Genomic DNA, 12,237 nt, shown 5'->3' with positions numbered 1-12,237 from the left:
CTGACGGCACATAGTTCTTAAACTCTACTCCATGTTAGAATCATTGGCAAAACTTTTAAAAATGCTGATGCCCAGGCCACACCCTATGCTAATTAAATCAGAGTCTCTGGGAAAAGATGCAAAGAAAGGATAGTTTTAAAAGTTCCCCAGGTGATTCCAATGTGTAGCCAGCTTCAGACTACTGCTTCACACATCAGCGATTCTCACTCTTTCCTATGCACCACAATCTCCTGGAGAGCTGCATCCCCGGGGTTTCTAATTCAGGATGTCTGGGTAAGGCCCAAGAATCTACAAGCCTCATCATTTCCCAGAAGCCCCTAAGGTTGCTGGTCTGGGCATCACCACACGTTGAGAACCACTGCTTCACACTTTGACCTGTGAGTACAATACTGACTTAAGCTCTGAGTCAGTGCATCCTTTAGGCAGAGAGTGTGCTTGGTATTAGTCACAAAGTATGGCCACTTAGTTAGGTCAAGTTTCTCCTAATTGCTTTGGCATTTAGGTCCTATTTTCTCCACTTCTAACAAGGAAGTGACCTGATGAAGGCCAGACACTGCATGCTTGCTTGCTTGCTTGCTTTTCTGGCCTGGTCTCGGTACAAGTCCAACAACTCTAAGGAAGAAATGAAGTTACTCTGACATGACTCATTTGTAGTGAACCCCTGGGACCTCCTGCTAATCACTGCATCTTCCTCTAAGGACTCCACACCCCTTCCCCCAGCCATTGAAACCACAGCTCAGAGCTACCTGAAAGCTTCTCTAAGGTGGCCTCACCCATTCCTATGGCTCCATCACTCATTTCTCTTTCCTTAAAATAACACTCATTTTTCCCATGTGTTCGCTGTCAACATACCCAGTAAGATTTGCACAACACTTCATCTCCAAAAGTCCAGTTTGGTCAAGGGCACAAGCATAAATATCAATGCAGTGACCATTTGTAGCAGTTCGATTAGCAAGCATCTCATAGTGCTGTGAAAAGAGGAAAACTACCTTTAAGAAACAGTAACATTATTCCCAAGACATTCTTAACTATACCAAAGGATATAATCAAATATAGGAATATGGAAATCATTTTCTTTACAACACCCAAATAAAATAAAAACATAGTTTTTAATCTCAAAACTCTTTGGGCAATTTTAAGGCCACCCACTCTAACTAAAGTCTAAAAGCAAAGGCAATAATTTAATAGGAGCCAAGATCTGGAAGATTGTCTCCAAAAGAGTTTTTTGCTGACCATGATGTATGACCTCAGCAAAGTAGCTGCCACTCCAGAGCAGCCCTGTCACTGAGCTACCACAATTATAGCCTGTAACCAAGAGTACCTACCTTAGTTGCCTTTTTCATAAAACGTGCATTATCTTTCTCAATATCATGCCAGGAACGAATAGGAATCTTTAATTCATCTCCAACCACCATGCCAGGCCCTTGGGTAGGAGGACCTCCAGTAAACAGCATGATCCTGGCTCCCGTGTTTGGAAAAGTGCCCTAAAATAGTGAATAGAAGCATTTAAAGGTACACAGCCCTACCTCCAATTATGGCTTTAATTTCCCCATAGAAATACTCCAAAGATGGATTCTCTTCAGCTGTTCTTAACACTGGTGATACCGCAGAAAAGTACAGATAATAATGCAGAAAAGCAGCACTTATCTTCTTCCAACCCAGTTTGTACGCTTTTATTAATTGGCTGTGAGCACTTCCCATTGCTCCAATTCTCTTATGTTTTTCACAGATGCTTGACTTAGGTCACAAAAGATTTTCAAACAAAGCCAACAAATATATTTTCTGAGAGCAAGTCTGCATGATTTGAGAGGCCCTGGTAAATTCTGAATTACCTCCAACAAGCCAACCGCAATGGACAAAGCAACACCAGTGGATCGCAAAGGTCTCTTCCCCTGAGTGACTGGCCATGGATCCCTCTGCAGCTCCCCAAGAAGATCAGTGAGGTTCATATCAATCTTGTGAATGGGCTGCAGAAATCTGCATGATATTTAACAGACACATCAATCCTGGTTTAATAAAGTACTCTGGTATTCAATCCTAGATGACACATAGTTACTGCTCTTTACTCAGAGTAGAAAAAAACTTGCAACTTTTTTCTTCAAAGCTATTTCAAACTACAAACACAAAACAATTTAAAGCAATTTTATTGACAAACATAATTTAAAGCCTAATTCTTAGCAATTTACATATGTAGCATGAAAAAAACTCAACTTAAAAGAGCAAATCAGTTTATTTAAATTTTAGGCAGCAAAGAACTCCTAAGGACATGCCTAATGTGAAGTCAGTCCAAGTAAGGTCCATTCATGTAGACGATGTTAATTATTCTAATGGTTGGTTTAATTTGTATTTTTCTTGAGTCTTAAGAGTAACATAGAGAGAAACACTCTGGTTTCTTACCAGAGTAAGAGGTTGTCCCTAGCATGTCAGGCAATGCATTTTATGGAGTTTACTGGCTGTTAACCTGGCTGGGGCAGACCCAGGCACTCAATGGGCTGAGTGAAATGAGTACCTGTTAACAGGTTTGTTTGAGGGCACCCAAAAGAAGCCTTTTTTGGTTCTTCCAGTTTTACTTGAAGATCAAAAAGGACAAAACAGCCATGTGTCCAAGGGGAGGGGAATGGTTTCAAAGTACAGTGGTTTCAAAACTTTTTTTTTTTTTTTTTTTTGAGACAGAGTCTCGCTCTGTTGCCCAGGCTAGAGTGAGTGCCGTGGCGTCAGCCTAGCTCACAGCAACCTCAAACTCCTGGGCTTAAGCAATCCTCCTGCCTCAGCCTCCCGAGTAGCTGGGACTACAGGCATGTGCCACCATGCCCGGCTAATTTTTTCTATATATATTTTTGGTTGTCCATATAATTTCTTTCTATTTTTAGTAGAGACGGGGTCTCACTCTTGCTCAGGCTGGTCTCGAACTCCTGACCTTGAGCAATCCACCCGCCTCGGCCTCCCAGAGTGCTAGGATTACAGGCGTGAGCCACCACGCCCGGCCTCAAAACTTTTTTGATAAAACATTAAGTATTGGTTAGGTTCAACCATTTATTTTTTTCCTCTAATAATAATTAAAAAAAAGTTCTAACATTTTTCTTCCCTTACTCCTATGGGTTGTTCTACATACGCACTACATATGTGTAACACTACATGTCAGTGTCTCACCTGCTGGAAACAAAAGGGTTCTCCTGTGGTTGAGGAGGTCTTGCTTGCTGCATGGGCATGGCTGGCTTGGTCAGGCCCAACATATCCTTAAAAAAAAACAAAACAACTGATTTCCCATGATACTAAAAGTGAATGACTAGTTATTTCTTAAGAAGTGTCCTTGCTCCTCCTCCTGTACAAGCAAGGTACAAACCTGTATTTGCTTTGCAGTTAAATCCTTGGTCCCTCGGAAGACATAGCTTTTAGAGATTCCTTCGCAGCTTAGTTCGTGAACCTGCACCATCCTCCCAAAAGTGATCAGACCCACCAGAGCATCTGGAGGAAGGAGACTCAGGGACATCTGCAGGGACTCTTTGAGTGCTTGAAGGTCATCTTCCTCCAGGCATGTGTCGACCACATAGAGAAATATCAGGGGGGACTGAGCACCTCGCTTTAGACAAAGAAAAATAGCATAATGATCAGTATACAAATAGACATAACTGGTTCTTTTTAAAGCAAATTTGGTACAAAAATCACAAGTCTTGATCTATATTTACTCTCAGAGGATAAGCACACCTATGCAAAGCTCTACTTACCTCATTAAGTGACTTAGAGTCTATTAAAACAAATTAAACCTAAAAACTATTTGTATCCAACAACTTATTCAATACTTTTGAATACCTACCATGTGCCAGACATTGTTTCAGGTCTTGGGATACACAATGAACAGAAAGAACAAAGACCCTTGCCTGTCTCAAGGAAAAAACTTTCTGGAATGGAGACATTAAGGGAGATTGTGAGCACCAAGAGGAGAGGCAGGGGGGAGGTTCAAGTGTTAAACAGAGAGGCCAGGGCAGCCTCATTAAGAAAATAACATCTGAGCAAAAACCTGGTGAAGGAGAGGGAAGGAGCAATACAGATATAGGGAAAAGAGAATTCCAGCCTGACGAAGAAGGTAGAACAAAGGTTTTCAGACAGGAGTGTTCCTGGCTTGGTGAGGAGAGTCAAGGAGTCCCACTAGGCTGAATGAGGACACTAGCAGAAACTGAGGTCCAAGAAGAAACACACAGGGCTTTGAAAGTGTTTTACGCTGGGTGAAAGGGGAGCCATTTTCACTAATGGAGGTTTCTAAACAGAGAAGTAATATGATGTATGTTTTTAAAGAGTTACTCTGGCTGCTGGGTTAAGAATAAAATATAAGTAGGCAATGGTAAAATCAGGGAGAACAGTTAGAAGAAGTTATTTCAAGTGAGAGGTGGTGGCTGGCCCAGGACACCAGCAGGGGGAGAAGTGGGTGGATTCTGGATAAATTTTGAATACAGAGCCAGTGGGATTTTCTAGTCGATTAGATATGGAACATGAAAGAGAGATGTCAAGGATGAGTCTAAGGTTTTTTTTTTTCTTCTTTTTTTTCTTTGAGACAGAGTCTCATTGTGTTGCCCGGGCTAGAATGCCATGGCGTCACCTAGCTCACAGCAACCTCAAACTCCTGGGCTCAAGCGATCCTACTGCCTCAGGCTCCCGAGTAGCTGGGACTACAGGCATGCACCACCATGCCCGGCTAATATTTCTATATATAATTTTAGCTGTCCAAATAATTTCTTTCTATTTTTAGTAGAGACAGGGTCTCGCTCTTGCTCAGGCTGGCCTTGAACTCCTGACCTCGAGTGATCCTCCTGCCTCAGCCTCCCAGAGTGCTAAGATTACAGGCGCGTGAGCCACTGCGCCCGGCCTGAGCCTAAGGTTTTTAAGCTGAACAACCAGAAGATGGAGTACCATCAGGTGAGAGGGAGAAGGCTGTAGAAGACAGGTTTTGAATTTAATCAGTTCCACCTTTCTTATAGCCTTCCATCAAGACCTAAAAACAATGCCAGTAGGTACACACACACGAAAACCTAATGGTTAGGATCCTGCTGGCCTCATGGCTTTAAGTTCTCCAGCCAGGTAAGGGACACAGAGACACAAGATTTCATGAGAAACTCAATATTTAACACTACTTATTAAATGCACAACAAACAAGCTACCTGTATCATGTATTCAATTGTAGAAAACTGGGGCATCAGTTCAGCAGGCTGATTCACCTCAGATATGCCTGCATACGCTGGTGGAAACTGAAAAAAAGAAAACAAAGTAATGATCTATTGGGGCTGACAGATATTTATGTCACACTTTTTATTTTACATTTATAAAAATGGTAATGATCACATATTAATTCTGAAAGCACAAAATATAGAGCACGTTACTAAAACAGAAAAATCAGCATTTAAAACTTCTAACCCTGGCCAACTAAAATATATATAGAAAAAATTAGCCGGGCATGGTGGCGCATGCCTGTAGTCCCAGCTACTCGGGAGGCTGAGGCAGTAGGATCGCTTAAGCCCAGGAGTTTGAGGTTGCTGTGAGCTAGGCTGACGCCATGGCACTCACTCTAGCCAGGGCAACAAAGTGACACTCTGTCTCCAAAAAAAAAAAAAAAAAAAAAAAAAACTTCTAACCCTGACTTATATTTATATCATTTTATAACTTAAAAAATAGACTTTATTATTTAGAGCAGTTTTAGGTTATTGTTGAAATTTCTAAATGTTTAAAAACATACTATTAAAAGCCATTTCTTAAACTTTGCCCTGCAAATTAAAGGATAAATTTCACTTGTCTCATAATCATGTGGAAAGCTAAAGCCTTTATTTGGGTTTACTATTTTGGCTCTTATCAATAAAGTAATACATGTTCAGTGTAGAAAAACTGGTAAATTCAAGAAAATAAAAAACAGGAGTGAGGGTAAACCCCAAATCCTATCACCTAGAGGCAGCTATTGTCAGCATCTTGGAATATTTCCTTCCAGACTTTTTTTACTTAAGCACAGTTGAGATCATCCTGTATGTACAACTTTGGGACAGCTTTTTGCACTTAACATACTGGCACAGGCATTCTCTTCTGTTTCTCTCTGTGCAAACAATTTAAACTCATAATATTTTGCGCTTGTTTTTAATCCTAAGTCTTTAGTTTTATAATAAAAACAAAAGTTGAGGTGTATCTCCCTAGCAGAAGATCACCCCAGGCCAGTGACCTCAGAGTGATCAAATTCAAGTTAAGGCGGGCCATGGTGGCTCATGCCTGTAATCCTAGCACTCTGGGAGGCCGAGGCGGGTGAATGGTTTGAGCTCAGGAGTTCTAGACCAGCCTGAGCAACAGCAAGACCCCATCTCTACTAAAAAAAAAAAAAAAAAAAGAAAGAAATTAGCTGGACAACTAAAAATGTATAGAAAAAATTAGCCAGGCATGGTGGTGCATGCCTGTAGCCCCAGCTACTTGGAAGGCTGAGGCAGTAGGATTGCTTGAGTCCAGGATTTTGAGGTTGCTGTGAGCTGGGCTAATGCCACAGCACCCTAGCCCGGGCAACAGCGTGAGACTCTGTCTCAAACCAAAAAAAAAAAAAAAAAAATTCAAGTTAAGCTGAGGAGTTGACAGGGAGCTATAAGGGTCCACTGCCCAGGCGGCAGGTATAACTGGACATCAGAACCTCAGCAGGAGCCACCAAAAAACCTCTAGCACCATCCTGGCCATGACTGCCCACTGGCTGCAGCTCCCAACACGGTAAAACTTTATCTATGACTACAAAAAAGCATGGAGAACACAAGACAGGTGAGTCCAGACGCCCAGACACACTGGCCACCTCTTGGCAACCTAGAGAGGCCCTGTTCAGTTCCCCAGCCACTCAGGTGCACAGATGGGAGGTAAGAGATCAAGGTCACCCAGATTCCTCGAGGGACCATCCCTCAGCTTCTAGCTCTGCACTCATTTAGGGGCTCATTTCTCCATGGACCACCTGGGAGAGTTACAAAACATTATTCCTGCCTATGACAGATTTTCAGACCATACTTATTAACTGGCAGGTAGAGATCTTAAGTAAACATAAGAATAAAAAATACTTATATGGCATTTACTATGTGTCAAATTCCGTTCTAAATCCTTTACACTCATTAAGTCAGTTTAATTCACAGAACAATCCCATGAAGTAGGTATAGTACTATTATTCTAATTTTAAAGACAAGGACAGTGAAGCACAGGAGGTTAAATGACTTGTGCCAAAATTACACAGGAAGTAAGTGGTAGATCTAAGAGTCAAACCCAGGAGGCCTAACTAGGGAGTCCTGGCTCTTAACTACCATGCTACCATGCCTTAGAATTTTCATGATAAATTGTATTAAACACAGACATCAATTCTGAATGTAATAGGACAGAGAAATGTTTTTAAGACTTATAAATACTTATGAATCTCTCATGGAGGTAAATCTTAAATGGAATCTGCTTACAGTTTCTGAACCTAGGCCAGTCACCAACTGTACATTGTTCTCTTTGCCACTGGACTCATTCATTACGTGCCATATCTAAGTATGAAATTAACTGTAATTATGAGCAAACATATGAATACATAAAATGCATGTTTTTAACAGCTTAAGATCTGTCATACCAGTGTATACTATGTTGGGCACAATTAATTTTTTCCTAAAGGTTTTATTGAGTATAGTTTACATACCATAAAATTTACCCATTTTAAGTGTACAACTCAATAATTTTTAGATAAGTGTGCAGAGGTGTACAATAGTCACCCCAATCCAGTTTTGGAACATTTCCATAATGGGCACAGTTACTTTTAAAGAGAAGTCTTGGCCGAGCGCGGTGGCTCATGCCTGTAATCCTAGCACTCTGGGAGGCCGAGGTGGGCGGATCGTTTGAGCTCAGGAGTTCGAGACCAGCCTGAGCAAGAGCGAGACCCCATCTCTACTAAAAATAGAAAGAAATTATATGGACAGCTAAAAATATATATAGGAAAAATTAGCCGGGCATGGTGGTGCATGCCTGTAGTCCCAACTACTAGGGAGGCTGAGACAGGAGGATCCCTTGAGCTCAGGAGTTTGAGGTTGCTGTGAGCTAGGCTGACGCCACGGCACTCACTCTAGCCTGGGCAACAAAGTGAGACTCTGTCTCAAAAAAATAAAAATAAAAGTCTCTCTTATAATTCATGAGCTTCTTCTAGCTTGGTAGTTTTAAAATTTTTAAATCAAAAGAAGCTCTATTTAGAAATGCCTCCTCTAAAAAAAAAGAAGCTTAACACTGATACTTGGATCCTAAGTCAGAAAGATCAAAAAATGAAAATTCAGTACTATAGATTATCAATTAGAATACTGAAGTCAAGTGAAATATGAACAGATCTGTTTTCCTAGGGTAACAGACTGTCTACAGAAAACTTATAAGAAAAGAAAACTCTCTGTCCCCTCCAAAGCAAATGACAAGGATCCAAATAATGGAACTGTTCGACAGAAAAATCACAAACGTTCAACGTTCGATATTACGCTTAACAAAAGCTATCACCTTGAGTTCAGCAGAAATTGCTGACTGCCAGTGTAGACACAAATTCAACCTCATTTAATTTTTTTTAGTGTAGTTCGATTAAAATGAAACAGATATTTTTAAAAATAATTCACATACCTGATTTCTTTGGAAACAGAAATTACAGGCCCAAAGTTTTGCTCGATAATCAACCTGACTGTGAGAAAAATAAATATTACAACCAGGTAGCAATTTTATTTTTACAGTAGAAAGCATTCACATGCAAATTTCAAGTTCAGTAAATCACATGGATAAGTGTTCTATCTGTGTGTACAGGTATATAAAGGTATCTAAAACATTCACTCAGAATTCTGGCTCTTAAGTACACCAAAAGTTTCCTGCAAACAGCTGCAGTAAAGAATTGGTAAATCCCTTTTTCTTTTTCCCAATCTCCTAGATAATTTTTTAAATTTCATGATTTATATAAATTATACGTTATTTCCTTTTGCCTGTTACCTTAACATAGTCTTCATAAATTTTTCTAACATCTTTATTGTTCACGTATGTGAAACTACTAAATTCCAACACTAAAAGCATATTTCACACATAGGAAAACCTTCCTGGACTTTAACCTCACTTAGCCCACTTGAAGAGAACCTGGGCAGGAACACTTCTGGGTTGATAGACTTCCTAGAATTAGTTCAAGATAATGCTTCATGCCCTCCCCCCAACCCATTTAGAAAACTAATAACCAGTGGCTATCATTTTAAAAGCAGAGAAACAATCTCATATATGGGTGCATTATATAAAAACAAGGGGAATGAAGTAAAAAATGTTCCCTCATGTAAAAATTTTATGATACTCTCCATCTATTTAAAAATTCATTCAAATAGTGCCCACATTTAAAAGAAATATCATAGGTTACTATCTCAGGTACAAAAAGATTACACTTAACAAAATCATTAAGAGTTAAAATTTCTTCTATCTACTATTTCCTGCAGACAGCATCGTCATACCAGGTAAGCATCAGAAAATGATCTAAGGCTTTTGAATTTTTTTTTGGAAAATACTTTAAAAGGCACCAATAAAGTCAACAGTTAAGCCAAAAACAAACTGACTACAAACAAAAAAAGTGAACACCAAATCCTCTCCTTTTACTTCTTCGTCATTCCTACAAGATTCCAATTTTAACTGCAGTATTAGATCAGGGAGATTTCTACAAGCATGCACCACCTAAAAATCTCATAATCTATTGCTCATCTCAAATTTGGTGACTTGCTCAAATTGAATGACTTTTATGAGAATCATATAAAAGTAATAATTCACTGTATTCATCATTTTTACCAGTTTTTAAAGGAATTCATACCAAAGTGGATTGAGAACAGCTTTGCAAGTTGGTCTGCTGCAAAGCACAGGTTCATACTGTACAGGAGGTAGGTCTGGACGTTCTTTTAAAGGAGTAAGGAGACAAGCCAGGGGAACAACCATTCTCGTAGCTTCCAGACGGCTGGAAGGCCACACATTCCAACTAAAACGCACACCATCCCGTTCTTCATTCTGCTGAATAAACTCCAGATATGTCGCCATAGTCTAAAAGGGAACTGAAGATAAAACTTTTAATTGTATGTGACATTCTCAACTAAACTTCAGAAAAGAAGATGGTCACCCAACATAGTGTTTCTTAAACACTTAGTCTGGAAGAACCTGTTGCTGTGGAATGACAATATCTCCCTTCCCTCTCACGCCCAAAAGTCAATACGCTTCACAGTTATCTTTGCCCACTGCTCTTTTCTCAACCCTCTTCTCTAGCACTTAAAAATAAATAGATAAAAGAGGTGGGAGGTTTACCATCATTTGATCATATCTAAGCTGCAGGTAGTTGAATTCCTCTACTTGAAACTTCCCCGCAGGTCACACATCACCTCAGCCAAGCCAATTTCAACCCCATGCCCAAGGGTTAGTCGCAAACCCTGTTTCAGTATCCAACTACCTTCCTCTATGATCCCCTTCCTTCCTTGCTCTATTAAGGTACTATACTAAATTTTAGCTTTCCAGTGATCTTTTTCTTGTGCCCTTTCCCCTCCTCACTTCCTTAACTTTGGAGAAAAGAACTGGATACTAATGTATGAGTCCAGATCATAAAGAACCACTTCTGAGCTAAAGTATGTCTACTTGGTATTATGAAAATTACAAAGGAAAGTTTGCTATTATAATGAATCTCACTAGAACCTCTTTCCTCACTATGGCTGCTTAGGCTTATGACTTGAAAGACTCTGCATGGATGCGGAGAGACAGGAACACTCATACACTGCTGGTGGGACTGTAAACTAGCGCAACCCCTGTGGAAAACAATATGGAGACAGATTCAAGTAGACCTACCATTCGATCCAGCAATCCCATTATTGGGCATCTACCCAAAAGAACAAAAGTCATTCTATAAAAAAGACACCTGCACCCGAATGTTTATAGCAGCACAATTCACAATTGCAAAGATGTGGAAACAACCCAAATGCCCATCAATTCATGAATGGATTAGCAAAATGTGGTATATGTATACCATGGAATATTACTCAGCTATTAGAAATAATGGCGATATGGCATCTCTTTGGTTCTCCTGGAGAGAGTTGGAACCCATTCTATTAAGTGAAGTATCCCAAGAATGGAAAAATAAGCACCACATGTACTCACCAGCAAACTGGTTTCCCTGATCATCACCTAAGTGCACATTTGGGAATAACACCAATTGGGTATCGGACAGAGGTTGGGGCTGGGGGGAAGGGATGGGTGTATACCTCCTTGATGAGTGCGATGCGCACTGCCTGGGGAATGGACACGCTTGAAGTTCTGACTGGGGGGGTATGGGGGTGGGGGTGCATACCTACATGATGAGTGCAATGTGCACTGTCTAGGGAATGGACACGCTTGAAGCTCAGACTCGGGGGGATGGGGGGGGCATGGGCAATATATATAACCTGAACTTTTGTACCCCCATAATGAGCTGAAAAAAAAATAATTAATGTAAAAAAAAAGAAAGAAAGAGAGGACCACAATACAGCCAGAAATCAAAAAACAATTAAAAAAAAAATAAAAGAAAGACTCTGGTCAATAAGACAGTCCTTAAGACTAGGCTCTCAAACCCAGATCATCCCAACTTCAGTGTTTTATACATTCTGTTCACATCCTAAAATCTAGGGTAACACACACCTCAGCTATTGGAGTTCAAGGGAACAAGCCCCTTAAGATAAGCAGAAAAAGGCAAATTAAAGAGTCTATTATATTAAAGTGGCCTCTAGTGTTCACTTCCTGCAATGGTGGATAATTACTGTTTCCATGTTATTTTGAGAAGTGCCATATGGTAAATAATTTGGATTAAGGCAATAATATGAAATGGCTAGAAAAGCTAACAGATTACTCTCCTATGCAGAACCCAGACCATCAAAAGTCCAAGTTTGCTCCAAGTCAAACTCTAAGACATCTATTTGTTATTTCTGACAAAAGCAGGACCTGAACTACTGTGCACACAGCAGCTTGGAGTGGGGGAGGAAGGCAAACGAATAACTCAGGTGGGAATGAAAGCAAGTTCTAATATCAAAATTCTCAACAAGTACCTCAGCAGGTTTCTTTAAATAACCACTCCCCTCTCAAAACAGTTCTATATTAAAAGGTACTGACTCCATCTAATGTTCCCAAGCATCTACATATTAAAACCTGCTCCCTCCGTTTCTCACTTGCCTCTTTCCTTCACTCCTCTATATAGCATGGATTCTCAGCCCTCGG

General features: G+C 40.2%; 1 protein-coding gene across 7 annotated transcripts in view; it reads right to left on the bottom strand.

The window, feature by feature from the left end:
• SEC23B (SEC23 homolog B, COPII coat complex component) overlaps positions 1–12,237 on the bottom strand; it is a 44,338-nt gene that overhangs the window by 31,027 nt on the left and 1,074 nt on the right. For 6 of the 7 annotated variants that reach the window (XM_069496304.1, XM_069496299.1, XM_069496301.1 and 3 more), the window contains exons 2-9: positions 9,827–10,061; positions 8,620–8,677; positions 5,154–5,240; positions 3,344–3,580; positions 3,151–3,236; positions 1,833–1,977; positions 1,326–1,484; positions 853–968 (exon numbers count right to left, since the gene is read on the bottom strand). In XM_069496304.1, coding sequence (XP_069352405.1) covers positions 853–968; positions 1,326–1,484; positions 1,833–1,977; positions 3,151–3,236; positions 3,344–3,580; positions 5,154–5,240; positions 8,620–8,677; positions 9,827–10,047 — 1,109 coding nt within the window. In that variant the 5' untranslated portion in view covers positions 10,048–10,061. The remainder of the gene's footprint in view (positions 1–852; positions 969–1,325; positions 1,485–1,832; positions 1,978–3,150; positions 3,237–3,343; positions 3,581–5,153; positions 5,241–8,619; positions 8,678–9,826; positions 10,062–12,237) is intronic. The other variant, XM_069496302.1, reaches the window with a different exon arrangement.

Source organism: Eulemur rufifrons, chromosome 20, assembly GCF_041146395.1.
Source record: "Eulemur rufifrons isolate Redbay chromosome 20, OSU_ERuf_1, whole genome shotgun sequence".
Lineage (NCBI taxonomy): Eukaryota > Metazoa > Chordata > Mammalia > Primates > Lemuridae > Eulemur > Eulemur rufifrons.
This window is presented reverse-complemented; position numbering and strand designations above follow the sequence as displayed.